Raw genomic sequence first — 20181 nt, 5'->3', positions numbered from 1 at the left:
TACTGTAGAATAGGGAGATTTACAGGCATTGGGATAACTGCATTTATTTCAGTTCAATATTTCTCAGGTTATTCAGCAAGTCAGAACTTGACAGAAATAAGGAATACAAGACCTTTCAGTGCCCAGGGACAAGCAGGACACAGACGGTAGAGGTAGCCCAGGGAACGATGGTGTTGCTGAGCCCTCCGAGGAATCCATCGCTTGTCACTGCTCTCAGGGGTAACCAGGCACCCCTGTCCCACCTCTGCCAGCACACAAGGCACCCTGCCATGAAAACTCCTAATGCATGAGGCAAGTGACAGGTTTCACAAGTTAGTCACAGCTTGGTGACAAATCCACCAGATTTTCATGCCTTTCCAAGGAAGAAGAGTCATGCAAACACAGACCCCCTTGTGCTAACAACAGCCCCTCAGACACTGCACCAGTTGGCAGTGCCCAGGAACTCTGTGCAGGCAGAGTGGCACTGCTGTGGGGGACACCACGGGGGCACAGAGAGGGGCTCCTTCCCAGACAGCCCAGCTCTCCAGCCCAGGTTTCCCAATCCACTGGCAGTGGACATGGGCACGACAAGGCACTGGCCTAGGGCAGCCAAGGGCTTGGGAAAGCAAGAGAGTACATGCATTACTTGTTCCCAAAGGCAGCTGACAGCTCTCCTGCCATCCCTCAGCATCCTGATGGGTGCCAGCATTTTGCCAGCCTTCTCACCCACGGGCTTGAATCTACACCTACATGACAACCAACATGGTGCTTCTGCAGGTGAGAGGCTGGCAGGGGGACACGTATGGAAACACATGACTCTTGAGAGCCCTGGGAACCACACAAGCATCTCATCTCCACAGACTGCTCAATGGAAGGCAACAGCCTCCTTGGTGCCATGAGAAGTCTGTTTACAAGGTGTGGGAGCTCTTGGACTCAGGTGTCCAGAGTGATGTGGAATGGCACCTCTTGCTAGTTCTGCCCTCAATGCCACTCTGCTGAGCATGACAGGGAGCCCTTCACCACTGCAACCAGGAACTCAGAGTGCCCACAGGAGCCCTGCTTTCTTCCAAACACTGAACTTGGAAACACTGTAGCCCACCCTGTGACATGCTGCAAGGATTGTCCTACACTGCTGCTGTCTTGGAGAGCTCAAGACATGAGCAGCTGGACCTCTACCCCTCCCTGCTCACACTGGCATGTCTTTATCTCCCTCACAGATTTTATCTTCAGGGGCAGTTACACAAACCAATGCAGCAGTTGAGCCCTCTAAAATCTCCAAATGCCAGTGGAAGGTAGTTCTGCTGTGCTTAAAACCCACATCATCTCAGCAATCACATTTCCAGAGCAGTCAAACCTGCTAAACCAATCAGTGGTACGGATTTCTCACCTGGGCTTCACTACCAGAGGAGGGAGATCACAGACCCACCCCTCAAAGCACCCCACTCTCCTCCAGGCCTTGCTCTGCCCCGTCAGGAGCAATCCAGCTGTGCTGCTATGCAAGGCCTGCCACATTCCCCTTCTCCTCACCTTGAAGCTAGCTCTGCTTCTTCACAGCACCTTTAGGACACACTGATAAACTCACTACTCCCCACAGTACTGGTGGTCTGTACACACACACCTTCCAATATCCACAGCATCTGCTTTGCTGCAAGCCCAAAACAGCACACTCACCTCTTCCAAACCCTTCCCTCCTCCCATCACCCTGCCATGGTGGTGTGATCCGGAGTGCCCCGAGCAGCACACACTGCTTTCAGAGCTGGTTAGAAATGGTACCAGCTCACGCTCTCAAAGAGATTTATCCCTTAGTTCAGTGTTCAGTTTAATGGTTTCCCATTAAAAGCAGCACAAACACAAATTAGCTCTGGGCAGACCAGTTTGTTTTATACCTCCAGCCATATTTCAGCCCTGCAGGCAGAGCGAGGCTCCAGGCATGTAACAGGTCCTTTTCCCTCAGCAGAGTGCCGATGGCCAGGGCTCTTCCCCTGCACATGGTTAATACAGAGACCACTGCCTCATAAATCTCCTCAGGGAGCAGCAGGTTGTTAAGATCCCATGAGGCAATCCAGACATGGCAGCTTGGTGGGATGGAATTTTTTCTGAGTAAAGGAAGAAGATTCCCTGGCCAAGCTCACACAGCTCCCAGTCATGATCTTCCCCAACCTCCCAGCTGGTGTTAGTCCTTCGGTATCATGTTAGTAACGGTAATCACAGCAAACGTGTCATTTTGTAATAAGATACCAGCAAGAACCAATACTATGGGCTTTGAGGGCTGTTCCTTCACTGGGGACAGCACCAAATCAAGAGCACTTCCACTACTGAAGACAAACCTCACCTTGATCAATGGCCCGCCCTAGGATGCAGCTCAGATGAAATTTCAAGGTGCTGAGTTGCAACCTTGCCTGGAAATGCAAGAATTTCCCCCACCCTGGCCTCCTTCCCACCACCCATCCACTGTAACAATCCCCACATGGCACACAGGACATGGTCCCCAGCCTTGCCAGCTAAGCTGGGAGAAGGAGAGAGGGTCACAAACCTTCTTTTCTTTTTTCTGTATTTTCATTATCATCAAATCTGGGATGAATGTTATTTCTGCAAGACACAACACAAAAAAAATTCACAATGACGAGACTGGTGAACCTGAGGCACTCCATCCTTCCACTCACCCCTCCAGGAGGCCGAGCCAACCCCGGTGCTGCCCAGAGCAACAAAGCTGCCAGAGTGAAACACCCTCAGGGACAACTCTGGGGACATCTGCTCTGCTGAGCCACGGCAAGGAGCTCAAGCACAGATCTCCCCACAGCTCGGTGCTACCTGAAACCCACTGGGCAAGACCAATCTGGCAGTCACAGTCTCAGCAAGAAGTGGCACACCTGGGGCTAGCAGAGAACACATTCCTGCTCCTCAGAGCCCCAGATATACCCCAGGCCCCACTAAGAGACTTGTCGGATGTCAAAAATTCTGCAGCAGCAGAGGGACACAGCAAATAAACAAAGCCCTCTGCCAAGCAGCAGTAACAGCAGAAGGAGATGCGGAGAGGATGCAGCAGCTTGAGGCAGGCTGTGAGCCCTGTGACCATGAGGAGGGAAGAGCTGCCACAGGGATAAGGACGGTGCAAGCAAGGAGGGGAAGAGCAATGTTGGTAGACAGCATCTCCCCACAAGCTGCAGCAGCCCTGGTGCAGCACTGGGGCTGGCTGTGTCCTCAGGCCTGTGCCCCTGCAGCGCAGAAGGGTGCTGTGAGAGCACCCACCTCACAGCAGCAGACGGGCTGCAGGCAGGGGTGATTCCCAAACAACTCCCCCATAACAGGCCTGGCCAGAGGGGATGCAGTTTCAAGTCCAGTTCTCAGCATGTATGACCAGGTCCCCACAGTCCCCCTCTGGAGGAGGGGACCAACGAGGGGTCTGTGGCAATGCAGCACACCGACAGCTCTCTGGGACAAACAGACTGTTCCCTCAGGCCTCCTGCAGCTGGTGGCTGTGGTCTGGCTTGGCCAGTAGCACCTTTTAGCTCATCTGTCCAAGATGGCTACAGCTCCCTGCAGGCATGGCTGGAGCAGCAGTGCCCAAAGAGACAGTGCGCAGAGACACAGCACCCACGGGCCGTCACGCACTCTCAGGACCAGGTTGGCTGGTGAGAGGACACGCACCTGCCTGGGGTCTGAGTCCTCTGGGGATTGGACACAGGTTGGACACTGCCAGAGTCACAAGAAAGCCGGGCTCTCTGCCTTCCTCCTGACTGTGCCGTGGCAGTAGGGAGGCCAGGAGCAGCCCCACCACATGCAGGGCCAGCATTGGAAACAGCACCAATCCTGGGTGGATGGGGCTACAGTTCCCCAGGATGAACACGCTGTGACAGTCGAGGGGGCAGGCTGAGGTCACAGCACACACAATGGAGCTGTCAGTAGTAGATGCTTTTTGGGACCCGGCCCTCAGCAGTTGTCTGCCCCACAGTGCCAGCAACGGGTGCCAATGAGCTCAGAAGTATTTGACAAGTGTTTTAGACACAAATCCCACAAACACCTGCCTCTCCTTTCCCTCCTGTACCATGCAAACACCACTCCACAAGCCACGAGCTGTCGGACTCACTGGGCACAAGGGCACAGCTCCCATCACCACCCACCCGCAGGCCAGCCCGAGAGATCCCCATCATGTCTCCCCTCCCCAGCAGGAGCACCCTGCTAGACCCAAACCTTACCTAAACCCAACAGGCCCTACAGCTGGGCAGTGCTCAGGCCAGCGTGAGGGGACTGATTCTGTGTGCAGATGCTGGCCCATGGCACACGCCCACCACACCAAGGAGAGGAGGCAAAGGGTTCTAACTCTGATCCTGGCTATGTGGTATGGGCCAGGCCAGCATGGCCCATATCTAAGCCAGGCTTGGTGGGAGCAAGGCAAGGTACCCAGTGCCACCACCTGAGCAGGGAGGAGTTGGATGGTATCTCTGGACAGGATGAACAGGACTTCTTTCTCTTAACTAAGCATCTCCTGTGCTGCTCCAAATGTGCCCCAGGAGGGCCCAGAGGACACAGGGCTGGAAGACACACAGCTGCAGCAGAGGTGCCCTCCAGAAAGGACCCGGCAGAGATTTCAGACCCAGTGGCCACAGCAGCTCACAACAATCCTGCTGGGCTCCAGCAGAGAGCAGTCCCATCCCAAGGGTGTGCCTGCACCCAGAAATATTGAAGACCTGGGTTTGGTTCATCTTTCACAGTGGCTCAGTGTTGCAGGAGGCTCCAAGGTGCTCAGCTTACTCCTCCTTGCCAGCAGCACTCGAGTGCACTGCTCTTACCCTGGCAGCCCCAGCTGGCACCCAGTAGGCCCTGCCAGAGCCCACCCAGTCCCTCCTGCCTCACAGGGCAGGAGTTGCTCTTGCCCTGGCTCTGCTTCCCAGCCCTTCACTCACGGATTTCAGAATCACAGAATATGCTGAGTTGGAAGGGACCCATCAGGATCATCGAGTCCAACTCCTGGTCCTGTGCAGGACACCCCGAGAACCACACCATGTGCCTGAGAGCGTTGTCCAAACACTTCTTGAACTCAGATAAACTTGGTACCGTGACCATTTCCTTGGGAAGTCTGTTCCAGAGCTTAATCAATTTTCTTCTGTTCTTTCCATCATCAAAAGGCTGTGAGGTCCCTTAGAGCCCTGGAAAGGCCTGGTGTCCCTTCTGTGCTCATGGAGCTCTCCCCACTGCTTTCTTGCTCCAAAGATTTGCTCCCTGACACTTAACTAAGTGCCTGGATCATCCCTTGGCAGACACTGAGGGTTTTTAAAGGCCAGCCCCAGAACAGAGCTCACACCATCCAATCAACTTCCAGGCTGCAGGCTGAGCCCTGGCACCTGGCACTATGATGCCTGTGCATGTCTCCAGCTGACACAGCTGTGGGGATAGCACCAGGACAGGATCCAGCAGCACAGGATTCTCCCAAGGCAGTAGAGCAGGACATTGGTACATCCAACCACACCCCTCCAGGAACTGCTGCATCTCACCAGTGCAGCTCTGGCCACCTCCAGTGCCCGGGGCAAGGCCAAAGTGAGCCCAGAGGGGGCACCTGTAGCCCCTCTGCTCCCATCCCAGCAGAGTGAGGGCTCCACATGGACCACACAGGAGGTTTCACCGAGACCCATGAAACAGCAGGGAAGGAGAAAGGCTCATACATTGTCTGTATGGCAGCAAAACTTCCAGCAAGCAAAAGGCAAGATAAATATCTTGCTACAAGTTCCTCAGCATGGGGCTAGCCCAGGCTGGAAGTCTCTCATTGTGGCCTATCTCTCTGCTCTGGGGTTTCAGAGCTTTTATTAAAAAAAAAAAAAAAAAAGTCAAATAAAAACTCATATATTGTGGATCACACACATTCAGTGGCCCAGGTCCCAGCGTGCTCACCACCTTCTGTGTGGTGTTAGCACAGGCAGCTGCAGCTGCTGAAAGAGGGCTGGAGGATGCCAAGACACTTGGTGCTGCAGTGAGCAAGAAACCCAACTCTGCTACCTCCAGAGCCCAGAAAGAGCTGCAGGGTCCTGCTGCCATCAGCCCTGGTGGCTGTCCCACAGCCCTGGCCTCTGCTCCCATCAGCCGCTGTTCCAGCACCACCCCACCCGTTCCCAGGGCCCCAGGACTCAGGCTAGGGCAGGACCTGGAGCAGGGACACTGGGCCAGCAGGACAGTGGCTGCAGGCAGGACGGGCAGTCAGCACTGTGAGCCAGCTGCTCAAGGGCTGAGCTTTAGCCTTGCTTCATGAGCCTCATGGCCAGCAGCAGGAGGCCAGGCACAGGTTCTTCAGCGGGACAGCGAGCAGGCACTGGGTGATGCTGCAGGTCCAGCACTCCCAGGAATGGCTGTGAGGGGCAGGGATGTTCCTGGGCTCTGCAGCCCAGGAAGGAGATCCAGGACCCCACTGCCAAAGCTGCCCTCTGCCTGCATCCTGCTGTTCTCCTTCCCAGGGCAGCTCTGGGCCAGGCTGGGGCAGGGTAACCTACCTGCCCATTCCTAGTATCTGTTTTCCCCCAGAGTGCAACATGACCCTCGAACAACTTTTCCCAGGTTAAAGTCAGAATCAGGGAAGGCCTTTGGCAGTTCCCTGAGTGCAGCAATCTCCCCCAGCTTTAGGGGTTTAGAAGAGGCAGGGCAGAAGCCCAGGCACTGGGTGAGCCAAGCACAGCTGGTAGCACTGGCACAGGCAAAGGAGAAGGAGCTCTTGGCCAGCCCTCTGGCACACTCTGAATGAACATCCGGACCAGAGGGGACAAGGGCACGGGTTCAAGAAAGGACATGGGAGAACAGAGCACAGGAGGAGGTTTCTCCATGACCAAAGCGGAGTGGTCACTTCTCAGCACACACCTTTGTTACTACTCAGATTCACACCCAGGAATGAGCTGTGGGAGACACAAGTGAACCCAGAGGGTGCCCTGCACAGTGCCCCCTCCAACACCAGCAGGAGGCAGCTACCAGGCCACATGCCTCCTCCTCTCAGCAGCAAGGGTTGCCCAGAGCTTCAAAAAGAGCCACTCTGGCCCTTGGAAGTGAAGTGTCAAGCAGTCCTCACCACTGGCCACAGCCCAGGACAGACTCTGCCCCAAAAGCACTTGGCTCAGGCCACAGTCGGCATTATAGACAGAAACAGAGCAGGCAGATTCTCCTCTCTCTCAGAGCCAAGAGGAAACATCTCTATCTTCCTTCTTCTGCCTGTCTCCACATACTCCACCCTGAACATACCATGCTCTACCCAGGCACTACAGGCAGTCATATCTCATCGCTGTCAGAGCTCAGCTGCTTGGCACAACAAGCCAGGACAGGGCCAGGCCAGCCCCATGCAGAGCAGTCCCATGCTCAGCAGCAGGCCCAAAGCAGCAGACAGGTCTTCTGCATGCTCCATCCTCTCATTATAGGCACACAACAGTATCCCACCCACCCTACACCCGTGTCTTTCCATAGCACTGAAGCCAGCATATGCATGTTTCGATAAAACAAGGCTGGGATACCAGTTAGATGCAGAGAAGACAATTTAACCTCAAGATCTGCTTGAGGGTAGGAAGGCTCTACAGAGTGACCTGGAAAGGTCTACAGAGAGCCCACTCGATCGGTGGGCTAAGGACAACTGCACGGGGTTCAGCAAGGCAAAGCGCCAGGTCACAGCAACTCCATGCAGCGCTACAGGCTGGGGGAGGAGTGGCTCGAGAACAGTTGGGCAGAAAGGGACTTGGGGATGCTGGATGACAGCCAGCTCAATATGAGCCAGCAGCGTGCCCAGGTGGCCAAGAAGGTCAGTGGCATCTTGGCCTGCATCAGTAACAGTGTACCCAGCAGGACCAGGGAAGTGATCATCCCCCTGCACCTTGAGTACTGTGTTCAGTTGTGGCCCCCTCACTTTAAAAAGGACATTGAGGTGCTGGAGCATGTCCAGCAAAGGGCCAGGGCATGAAGGATCATGAAGGATCTAGAGAACATGTCTTTTGAGGAACGGCTGAGGGAGTTGGGTTTATTTAGTCTTGAGAAGAGGAAGCTCAGAGAGACCTCAGTGCTCTCTGCCCCTCTCAGATAAGAGGTTGTATGAGGTGGGGGCCGCTCTCTTCTCTGGTGCTGCAGGGAGAGGATCAGAGGGAATGGCCATAGGCTGAGACGGGGGAGATTCAGATTAGGTATTAGAAAAAGATTTTTCACTGTACAGGTGGTCAGGCATTGGAAGAGGTTGCCCAGGGAGGTGGTGGAGTCACCATCCCTCGAGGTGCTTAAGAACCGTCTGGATCTGGCGCTGGGTGATGTGGTTTAGTGGTTACAGTGGCAGTGCTGGGTGGACAGTTGATGTTAAAGGTCTCTTCCAATCTTAGTGATTCGATGATTCTAACTGAGATACCCACTCCAACCACGTGCAAAGTCATTGAAGTCCAAGGAGAGGCCCTGCAAAATCCCCGTAGGTGTCAGGAGAGAGCCCCTGTCTCAGGGGTGATGCTGCACTCAGAGCTGGCTGCAGAGAGGGCCCCTGAGAGGATGGCAGCACCCAGGGCCTGGCAGGGCCCTGCTCCAGCTCCCATTCTGGCCTGTGGAAGGCTCCAGTAAGCTCTGTGCTGGCAGGGGCCAGAGTCACTGTGGCCAGCTGTGACTCCAGACACCAGGGAACTGGGGGCATTTAACACACTGTACTGGTCATAATCCTGTGGAGCAAACATCTCTTGCCATCATCTCTTAGGGGACAAGCTGGACAGGAGGAAAGGGACACATTCATGTCTGCCCAGTGCTGTGGTCTGCTTTTGCCTGCTGCGTCCAGAGCATTGTGCCTGGTCTGAGAGCCAGGAACTTGTCCAGCATCCTGAAGGGAAGCACACCACCTGCTAGGGAGCACCACCACACTGGAATGTGGCTTTATGTGCACTGAGAACCCCACTTAACTAGCCATTTCCATGCTAATTAAATATTTGCAGATTATAAGAGAAACTCTAATCTCAAATGAGACAGCCCAATTTTCTAAATAAGCTTATGGTTTTCATATGGAGATCAACATGTTCTCACTAGCACATCACGCAAGCGCTCCAGGCTGCTCGATTCAGCTTTATTGCCACTGTTACAAGTGGGGAGTTTTCATTCTCCACGCTCAAGTTTTTACGCCTTTTTATGCCTTTTAATTGACGCATATCCCACCCCTGCGCTACCAGCCTGCAACACCCCTGCAGCAGGCAGGTACCAGCACTGTCAGCAGCCCAGGGCAAGCCCTCCTTCATGAGGTGGTGGTACGGCCTCCTTGGCAAGCCCCCAGTGCTGGGCACTGCACACATGACGAGCACACCACCATGGCACGTGCTGGCAGGCTGACCATGCACTGGGAACTGCACTGTTGCATCTCAAGAGAGCAGCAGAGCAGTGCTGAACGCTGTGTTTTGTCCCTCTCTGTGATCAGCCCAACTTGCTATGGCACAGCCTCTGCCCAGCATCTGCTGCTAGCAGTGACGCCTGCCCTTACACAGTTTGAGGCACGTCAGGTTACTATCCTGCTCCCTTGGATTAATTTCTTTTGTTCTGAAAGCACAAGCCATCGCTACACCAGACCAAGTCCAGATCATGCCAGTATTTCCTGTCACTCCAGCCTGGGCTCCTCCAGGAGTTGCAGCATCTGTGCAGAAGCCAAAAACATTACCAGAAATTCCACAACTGAGCCAACACCAGCCCAAGAACAAGCAACCATCATGTGTTCTCCCTCTTCTACCAGCATTCCCACAAGAGTGGCTCTTCTGATTTTCCCAGTTCAGAGGCTGAGGCTTGCTAACATGTGGGTCATGTGCTCCCAGTATCCTGCGGACACACACGGCGCTCCAGCCACGCAGCCCCACCACCAGTCCTTGAGCACTCTGTGACAGCAGCCACAGCTCACTGGGAGGAGGGAGCTCTGATCTCATCTGTACATGCAGCTCCATCAGCACACGTCCTGCAGAGTGGTTCACCTCTGTTTTCCCTCAGAAATGGGAGATCTTCTCAACATGATCTTCAGGTGGAGGAGAAAAAGGGGTGCTGAAAATGAGCTGAGAGCAAGGGCACGGAGAAGCCACAGTGGCTCTGACTAATCAGCCTGTAAAGAGAAAGATCTTCAGGGTTTGAGAAGAACTTTTAACAGGCATTGCAGAAACACACGTGCCTAGTTTGTGGGAGGAGGTCAACATGAAGGAAAAGGAATAGAGTCCTAGAATGGTAACAGGGATATACCCAAAGCATGTGTGAGCCAGTCCTCTTGGCCTGGCCTAGCCACAGTGGCATCTGAGCTGGAGTCTCAGGAGTGCAGAGTCTTGGATGGAGTGTGCCACCCAGCACCCACATACCACATTAACTCATCCATGTGAGCAGAGACACAGGAACACAACATTTTGAGCCCACGGCACTCGGAGGTAGCACTGCCTTTCAGGACAGCCATGAGCAGCCCCAGGGACAAAGACATCACAGATAGGCCCCACTTTTCAAGATGATACCTGATGGAAAGACAGACTGCCATTGCCTACGTCCCGCTGCATGTCAGAAGGAGAGGTGGATGCTGGCAAAAAAGCCAAAGCGCCTTTCCAGACCTTCCACCAAACAACATGTCTCCACCCCAAAGCATCCAATTTCTTGCTTGCTCAACACCATCTGCTGAAATCTAGCTCTGAGCAAACAAAATGCACACTTGTGCACTCACCCTCTAGTCCAACCCATGAGACTGATGCGTGTGCTGGGCAACATAAACAGAGCACCAAAGACTCCATTTGTATATGCAGCTGCTACACCACCATCGGCCTCCAGCACCTGGCCTGCAGAGAGCCACCCAGGAGAATGTGAAGCTGAGCTAGGGGATATTCTGGAGCAGCTGGCATACCCTTCTGCACATTGCAGGAGCAGGTACCAAGCATCCAGCACCCAAGTACCAGGTAGCTAGTTAGATTCAACTCCAAGCACAACAACACACCCCAAGGGCACAATTCCTGCAGGACTCATGGCTCGTAGGACTTGCTTGCTCAAGAGAGGTAGCCCCACCAGCTCAGGGTCCCAGTCTGCCCTGCAGCACCTTCCAATCACTGGGTGCCCCACAGATCCTTTCAGCACCCCACAGCTGAGTGCACTTCTGCAAACAAAACAGCGAGTCTCCCGAACGCAGTCTCACACATGCCAGGCAAGGATTTTACAGCTACACAAGCAACATATCCTTCCTGACTCATAAAAAGCTCTGAAGCACGGAAATGAAGCAGTAGGTGCTCAGACAATATCCTGACAGGATTAAGCCATCTCAGAGAGGCAAGTCCAAATGGACTGCATATTCTCCTTGCACTTTCCTCCATTGCTCTAAACCACCATTTTCCCTTGAAATTCACTGCCCGGCTGACATTCCAGCCTGAGTGCACATTCCCTCTGCCCAGATATCTTTCAACAGCCAAGCTATGGCACCATTCAACACCGAAGCTCCTGTTGGGGCTGTCCATATGTCACACAGCACGTCCCTGCTCCTCTGTGCTTTGGAGACCCTCCTCTCGCAGCTCTGCCCCAAGCTCCCGTGAGGGCCAGTGCTGGAACAGGAAGCCTGTTTTTCTGCACCTACCTTGCTTCTGTCTTCCTATTATTTCAAATTATATCTATATTTATATACCATATAGGGGATTAAAAGAGCAGACAGGCAGCCCCACAGTGCAAAAGCAGCAGGAATGCCTCACGTGCTGCACCCCAGCTCCAGTGCTGCTCCGCATGCCAGTGGCTGCACTTCAGGGAACGCCAGCCTGAAGTCAGAGAGGACTGAAGCTGGAGATAACACGGTACTCTCTCTTTCTGCACTCAATCCCCAGGAAAATCCAAGACAAAACTCTGCTTGGAGTGATCAGCAGTTCAGTAAACCCAATGCTTGCAGGGGCTGGCATGACTGAGCAAATGGGGCAAAGTCAGGAGGCTGGGGAAGGTTCAGAGGAGTCTGTGCCAGTCCCTAAGGAAAAGCTCCTCTCCAGATCTGTTTGTCCAACTGGGATCCACCATACCTCACTTTGGAGTACACTGCCCAGAGGAGGTCCCCAGTCCTATCAAGAACAACTTCCAGCCTTTTTTCTCCCTCATGCTGAGCTGTCCCCCAAGGGAGAAAGTATCCCCGGCTTTTTACCAAGCCTCTGAAAGCACATCCCTGGCCACACTGCCTTCTCAGAGCAAGGGTCAGCCTGGGAAACATTCCACAGCCCCTCTGGGAGTCTGACTACCCAGCATCATGCTGACCCAGCAGACTTTGTTCTCAGGCCCACACTCGGCTGAAGAGCTGAACATATCTGAAATATCACTGTTACCACCAGGTTTGAGAAGCCCTCAGGCCATGGCAGGCTGGGTGACAGGCACGTGTGCAGCACCCTCCGAGCACACCCCGCGTCCCCATGGGCACCCACCCGCAGTGTCTCCCACACAGCCTTTGCAGTGAGGCCCACAGAAAGACCCCACAACCCCGCTGGGAGCACAAGGCTCTCCCAAGCACTGTAAGTCACAGTGCTGGAAGCACTGAGTGTAATCTCAAAGACAACCTGCCACAGCACACCAAAGAATTCTTACTATGTGGTTTGCAGAAGTAGTTACACTGCTGGTGTGCCTGCAGCTTGTGCACGGTGTGAAAACAGCAGCTCTTCGAGGTCCCCCTTGGCCCACCAAACAGATCTCAGATAACCTCAGACATATCCCTCAGCACTCTCAAAGCCCCTGATTTAATGAGATATGTATTTTTTTGGCCAGGTTTTGAAACTTTGAAGACAATAAAGTTTCAAACAATATTCTCTAATGTTAATTTAATTAACACGGGGCATAGCTAGCGGTCTGTAACCACAGCAAGCAGCATCCATTGTTTTGCTGCTTCGGTCTGACTGGGCAGATGCTTGCTGCAACACACACCTCCTCACCTGCAGGCTAAGAGCTTCCAGAAGGAAATCCTGATGGATCCACTCCGGCTGCAGAAAGCTCCCAGAGAGACACTAACACTGCACTCAAAACTGTCAGTGTAAAACTACTGCAGTAGAATAAATAATTTCAAATCCTCATCTCCCCACCTCGTGTGACAACGAGGGCCAGCTCTGCGTGCAGTTCGCTCACAGATGCAGTCCAGTTGGGAACTGCAGCACGGGTGATCCTGCACAGGTGGGGACATGGGCTGCAGGGATGGACCCCCACGGGCAGCCCTGCACTTGGAACTCCTGACAGGACCACGACCCTGCTCACCAGAGAGGGCTACAGAACCCAGCCTGGGTCCCGGGGATGCACAGCCCCCAACAGAACCCTGCCCGGGCCAGCTGTTAGCTCTGAGAATAGCTCAGATCAGCTGCAGAGGATCAAATAATTGCCCTATGGATGGGAAGTACCGACTATTTTCAGTTTTCTGGGAGCGCTGTTGGGTCAGGAGAGGCAGGGTGCTGGCAACCCCACCCAGTGGGAGGAAGAGCTCACAATTTGTTACTCTCTTTCAAGATGTTGCTTATCCCAAAAAAAAAGAAAAGGTTTCCAAGGGGGTTTAAACCTCAGACTTGCTTTTTTGAAACAATCTTCCAGATTCAGAGGCTGCAGTTTCACACCAGGAAAATACAAAAGATACATATTTTCCACCAGAGGCCCAATCCTGACATCTCCCACCCCTCCTCACAGAGCAGCAGGGCGCAGACCAGCCCCGGTGCAAGGGGCACACGGCTCTGCTGCCCACCACTCCCAGGGGCAGCCTGGAGCAGAACTCACACCCCTCCTCACAGGCACTTGGAAACTTGCCGTTGGCTCCTTTTCCTTCAAATCTTTGCAGGTTACCTTTAAGAGCCACACAAGAGCCCCCAAACTGTTTTACAGGCCGAAAAACTGATTGTGCCCATAAAGAAGTCCTTTGCAGCAGCTCCAGGGCAGTAGTGCCTCCACCCCCGGGCAGCAGCAGGAGCATCTGCTGCCCACCTCTCGGAGCAGCACCTCTCCCCCTCCCCAGGAGCCCGAGGTCTGGGGTGTTCATGGCCTTGGCTGCATTTCAACCTCACCACCCCACAGCTCAAGAGGATATTTAAAGGAAACACTCAAAAACCTTCAGTGAAGGTTGCACAAGCACTATTAACTGAACTTCTGTGGGCAGCTGTTCCACAAGAAAAATACTGCCCACCAATGCTGCATGCTAGCAGCAACACCAGACTCCAAATCCAAAGCCTGGATGCAAAACTGGGAGAGGAGCAGCCTGTGTGTGCTAGCATCCACATCCTTCATCAGCTAGGTATCCCCGGGGAGCAGACAAGAAGGAAGGGGAAAAGGGAGACGAGTTCATACTGCACAATCCCTGTCTCACTGTTTGACTGTGAAATAGCAGGTTTCTGACTTTAAAAAATAAAATAAAAAGAAACCAGAAATTTGCACATAACATGTAAAGGAACCACAGCCAACCACAGCTCTGTTCTGCATCACAGGCAAGCCTGCGGAACGGGTCCTCCCCAGGTACAGGCCAGCCAGGAGAGTGGGGCTGGAACACAGTGGGAACTGCCACAACACCTGGCTTGGGAGAAGCCTCATGGCTGGGCTCCAGATGCGAAATTAAGATTAGGGCTGAAGGAAAGCCAAAACCCATAGCTTGAGAAGGGCCAGAAAGGGCTCACAAGAAGAACGGGGGGGCTGCTAAAAGACCTGGGCTTGCAGACACCTTCCTCAAGAATGACCTTGGCCATGAGATTAGGGTTGGGATAATGCTGAGACAAAGTCCAGAGCAGCAGCTGGAGTGGGGCTGCAAAGTACCTGGCAGCTTCCAAGAGTGCTGGGCTGGGGGAAAACACTGGTCCTGGTAACTGGTAGGAGACTCCTCTATGGTTTCTCAGGAAAATCAGGGCTATGGCTAAGAAAAAGAAAACCCAGAGGTGCAGAGGAAGCACGGCAAGGCAGGGCTCACCCAAGCAAAGCAAGGGCTGCACAAGGCCTCACCTGGGAGAATTTCATCAGGAAAGAGGCTGGGGGACTTGGCTAAGGCTCAGCTGGAAAACCAGGGTCAAGGTCAGAGAAAGCCTAGAGCTCACATGGAGCTAGAAAGGGACTGCCAAAAGGTAAAGGGGGTGGGTGGGCTGGGAAACGGCTCAGAGGCTTCTCCTAGAGCTCAGCTGGAAAACAGCTCCCAAGGCTAGGGTCTGGACTGAAAGGAAAGGTTACACCACACCTGGGGAGAGGAGCTGCCAAGAGACCCATGTGGGAGACACCTTTTGCCAAGAAATGGTGGGGGGCTCTCCCTTACAGCCCACAGGCAAACGATGGGTCAGGTTCCAAAGCAGAATGCCTGACCCATCTGCTGGAGCAAAACTGGGAAAGGGCTGCCAAAGGTGAGTGAGAACAGCTCAGAGGCCCGGGCTGAGCAAAAGCTTTGGTGTGAGCCACAGTTTAAGGGTCTTCTCTCTAGTTCTTCACAAAAAATAAAAGGGTTGAGGGAAAGACAGCTTACAGCTGAGCTGGGACTTCAGCATCCAAACAGGGGCTGGCAGGACAGCTGGGCTGCGTCAGTTTTCATCCAGGCAACGGCTGTGGAGCCTTTCCAATTGTTCTGTGGAATATGAGAGCTAGAGCCAGGGTTAGGGTTGAGAGAGGGACAAAGCCTAGAGCTGCACTTGGACTGTCAAGAGGTTCAGCTATAAAATTAGGGTCAGGGTAACATCCATGGACAGAGGAAGTCTTGAGATGTAACTGGAACATGGATGGCAAGGGGCTGCCAAGGCCAAGTGGGGGCCTCCATAGACACTGGGGCTCAGAGAAACCTTTGGTCTGGAAAATGGCTCAGCAGCCTGTCCTAGAGCTTCCCCAAAAAAGAGAGCTAGGGTTGAGAAACATCCTGGAGCTGCAGGCAGAGCAGGGTGGCAAAGAGGCTGCCAGAAGGAAACATTTGGACACCCACACCAAAAGCCTCAGGTCTGCCACGTGGTTCAGGGCCATGTCCACCCCTTCCCAAGAAACAGCAGGCTAGGGACAGGACTGAAGATGAGAGCTGCCAGGGGAGTGGGGCTGGAAGGTGGCCAAGACACTTGGGATGGGAGAAATTTTTACCTGTGCAGTACCATGTCTCAGGCTCAGGAGGAGAATGAGGACGAGATTTCAGAGAAAGACACTTCTCCATTTAAGGCACTACAAAGCCTGTGATGGGGTCAGGCTCCTGTGCTCCTTCATTGAGGGGCAAAGGGAATAGAGCACAGCAACAAACAGAACTTTTAAAAATCAAATGTTTGTTTTCAAAGGCTGATGCTGAGGCTCACTGCATTTTTACAAGGACAGGTAAAAGATCAAATTTTGCCTTTTTCTGTAACCTCTTCCTTAAAAACAACACCCGTTCTTGTTGAAACCTTAAAAAGAGCCAGCCTGAGGCACTGCACAGATTTGCACTGCAAAACAGTGAGAGCTAGACAAGGATTATTCCAGCTGCACAGAGAAGCTTCATCACAGAGAGCACCAACACCACCTAAGATTGAATTACATTAAAACATATCTTGCAGGAATGAGCTGTAATTAGACTGGCCCACAAAACCCACGGTCTCTACAGCCAGAGAGCTGAAAGCAAAGCACGTGTTAACAAGCAGAAAAGGACTATACCCACAGGTTATGTATTCCAAGAGCAAGCAATGGGATGCATCTGCACCATCCAAGTTGCTCTCAGCTGATGTCCCACTCGTCTTTCAGGAGACTCAGCTGGTGGGCTCTCACATCTCAAACTCCCATTGGTTCTTTGCATCCCCAAAACAGGCTGGGTTAATGTAAATTCATTGATCACCAAAACACCCAACAAGAAGATGTCCTCCCTTTAACATAACACATACACAGGTCAAACAGGACCAGTTCTCAGGGTCCCAACAGAACAAGCACTCTGGGGGAAATGATGCAGGGGGATGGAGCTTTGGTTTAGTGCTGGGACCCTCATGAGATTGAAGGACTGGAGCATATCCAGAGAGGGGAACGGAGCTGGGGAAGGGTCTGGAGCACAAGTCTGGTGAGAAGCAGCTGAGGATGCTGGAGGGGCCCAGCCTGGAGAAAAGGAGGCTCAGGGAGGACCTTTTCACTCTGTACAACTCCCTGACAGAAGGGTGGAGCCAGGTAGGTTCTTCTACCTCATAATAAGAAAGGGCCTCAAGCTGCACCAGGGGAGGTTTACATTGGACATCAGGGAAAATTTCTCTGCCAAAAGAGTTGTCCAGCCCTGGCACAGGCTGCCCAGGGCAGCGGTGGAGTCACTATCCCTGGAGGAATTTAAAAGATGTGTGGGTGTACCACTTAGGGACATGGTTGAGCGGTGACTTTGGCAGTGTTATGTTTATAATTGGGCTTAATGATCTTAAAGACCTTTTCCAAACTACTATGATTCTGTGGTTCACAATAACCTGGGAAACAGCCTCCAAATCCAGTAAGGCAGATGGCAGTCAGGCTACCCCATCTTTCCCACGGGGACACATCCAGACTTGTCTCAGCCCTTCCCTCTCCTTAACACCTGCACGTGCTCCTAAGATACCCCCAAAACCACCACCAAGGACCAGGCCCACAGATGACTTCAGACACAGGAAGTTCAGTCTCTGAGCACAATATTTGGCATTGTCCCATTAAAGACTTCCACCAATATCCCTTCAAGCATTCTGTGTCCCAACAGGAACAGATGCTTCAACAGCTCCTCAGTCACGGACACAACAAGGCACTTCAGAAAGAAAGTTTTATTCATAGCCTTTATCCAAAGAGTAACTTTCATTTCCTGACAGGAAATCTCATCTGCAGCACGGTGAGGAAGGTGGGAGTCAGCAGCTCTGAATACAGTCCTGTATTCCAGGCTCTGTATTATCTTCAAGCCCTGTCCTCCTCTCTCTTCTCTGACAGCTCAGATGTCCCCAGGCCCCCTAACCCCTCTGTACCTGCCTCAGCTGCAGCTCAGAACCTCCCCCAAGGCCAACTCAGCCCCAGAGCTGCCCCAGGGCAGGCATGAGCACAGCCCTGCCTGCTGCCCCAGGTCATGTCCATAGGTTTGTCACAACAGTCAAAAGGGTCACAAACCCAGACAAAGCAGAGGCCTCAGTATCTGCAGAAACTAATGGCATTTGCCCAAGAACACTCCTTATCCAGTGCAGCAGCACATTTACTTTATTAGAGCACATCCCTGCAGCACAGTGCCATGTTCAGCTGCCTGTCTGAAGCAGGTGGCTGCCTTCTTCAAAGGAGAAAAAGCTCAGATTTTATCTGTAGAAATAAACTGCAGCCAGGAAACAATGACTGCAGTTAAAACAAAAATCAACACCCCCCCACCAGGTCCTTAGTGATGCTCTTCAGAAGGATAAATAAAAGGGGCATGTGGCTTTCTCCAAGCCCAAGAGGAGATGGGATTCAAGGAGCAAGCAATGCTCACAAGCCACCTCCTGAAGGACAAGGGGTACGCACAGGTCCTTGTGGGCACATCCACTTACGTGTCAGAAACACTGGTGACAACCCACCTGGAAAATCTGCACTCTTCCTTTTCCCTTTCTAAATAGGAATTCTGCACCAAAGTCCCTCCAAAACTGCTGCAGCAAAGAGCAGAAGCTTGAAGCAGCCTTGGGCATTGTAAACTTGTAAGCTGACCTGTGCTACCACACAGTCCCAGGATGGCTGGAATCTGAAGGGACCTCTTGAGATCATCTCACCAAGCCCCCTGCTAAAGCAGGTTTACCCCAAGCAGGTTGTACAGGATCATGTCCAGGCAGGTTTGGAATATCTCCGGAGGAGACTGCACACAATACATTTCAATTCTGATTTCCAGCCCACACGCACGGCAAACATTCACTTACACAACCAAGCCACTCTGCACCCTGCACATCCATGCCACATCCCAGCGAAGGGATAAAAATCCAGCAAAGGGAACATATTTGCTTCTCAGCAGGTCTCTTGGATACACAAGTCCCAGGCCAGAAGTGAGAGCCCCTGACCTGCTGAAGCACAGCAACTGTTGGTCCCTTCCAACCCATTCCATTCTATGATTCTTGGATTTAGAGATCAGCTGCTTTTCCTACCAGGCAGACTGGAAGATGAACTCTTCCGGTGGCTCATCAAAGACATTCAAGGGGAACAGGAGCCCCACACTTCAGGCTTATTACAGACCAGAGAAGTGCTCTAGTACAGTATACCTGGCTGACCCATCTTCCAGCTCCCTGCAGCCTGAGGGTCCCCTTCCCAGATGCAGGAGCAGCATAGCAGGTTCAGGGTCCGGGGAGGTGCCAAGGACAAGGTCTCACAGCAAGCAGCAAAAAATACCCAACCTCTGTATGTCAGCAGACTTCTGGTGATGCTTCCTTCCCTGTTTACCTCCTCAACATCACGTGGCCTTTCTCTCCTCCCCCCTGTGGTTTTGATTACAAGAAGGATCCCTTGAAAATACAGATCCCAAACAGGCACAGCACTTTGCATGCAGCCCCAAAGGCCAAGAAGGAAGGCAGGGAGATAAAGAAGAGATGAGAATTGCACAGCCATGCCACGAAATCAGTGATTTTCAGCCAAGCAGGTCTGTTCTGCTGAAGCACCTCAGGGAGTGCTGCATCTCCCCAGTGCTCAGGTACAGCTTGAAGGAAAAGAGATCAGTCAGGAGTGCCAAATCCAAAGCACTCCTCAGGCCTGCAGGCCAGCAGCAAGCCAGGCTCAGGGACAGCAGCTGGCCCAGGCGGAGTCGGGTGGCTCAGCACAGCCTTGCTGCTCTGGTACCTGAGGATGTGATAAGCTGCCCTGAGAAACACTGGCAGGGTCACAGTACAGACTGATGAGCAGTCTCAGAAATAACTGCAGGCAGCTCCCACAGCCAGAGCACAAGGGCCCTGCTCAGCCCTGCCAGACACATGGCAGCAACAAAGAGCACCAGGCAATGGGGCAACCAAGAGCTTTCAGAAGCCTGTCTCACAAGCAAAGGGTCCTGGTCTTTCACCCCACACACCAACCCCAATCCAGTGTCAGCAGCTGTCCTTGTGTGTACACACCACTCTGGGGTGGTGGGGACACCCCACTGCCTCACATAAGCTGCAGAGTAGCTCACTGGGGGGAAGAGGTGCTGGTCCAGCCTTGGTTGTACAAGAGCTGCTCTGCCCTCCACTGCCATCATCGTGGCAGCAGCCCTTGGCTCAACCACAGAACAGTGTCTCATGCCTGACAACAAATCTTACAACTCTTGAGGAGAGAAGAGAGTAGCCAGAAGCCATTTCCTACCACACAGGGATGACACCCAGCCATGTAATTTCTGTAACAGGGTCAGGTATC

General features: G+C 53.0%; 1 protein-coding gene across 10 annotated transcripts in view; it reads right to left on the bottom strand.

Annotated features, from left to right (window-relative positions):
• Positions 1–20181, bottom strand: part of CHD6 (chromodomain helicase DNA binding protein 6) — an 86318-nt gene that overhangs the window by 52045 nt on the left and 14092 nt on the right. For 4 of the 10 annotated variants that reach the window (XM_050313713.1, XM_050313718.1, XM_050313714.1 and 1 more), the window contains exons 1-2: positions 3628–6212; positions 2513–2568 (exon numbers count right to left, since the gene is read on the bottom strand). The exons of 1 other annotated variant lie outside the window; for it this stretch is intronic. In XM_050313713.1, the coding sequence (XP_050169670.1) occupies positions 2513–2568; positions 3628–3772 (201 nt within the window). In that variant the 5' untranslated portion in view covers positions 3773–6212. Of the gene's footprint in view, positions 1–2512; positions 2569–3627; positions 6215–20181 lie in introns of those variants that run through there. 5 more of the 10 variants (XM_050313710.1, XM_050313711.1, XM_050313716.1 and 2 more) reach the window with 3 other exon arrangements.

Source organism: Myiozetetes cayanensis, unplaced genomic scaffold, assembly GCF_022539395.1.
Source record: "Myiozetetes cayanensis isolate MyiCay16 unplaced genomic scaffold, myiCay2020 scf19, whole genome shotgun sequence".
NCBI lineage: Eukaryota > Metazoa > Chordata > Aves > Passeriformes > Tyrannidae > Myiozetetes > Myiozetetes cayanensis.
This window is presented reverse-complemented; position numbering and strand designations above follow the sequence as displayed.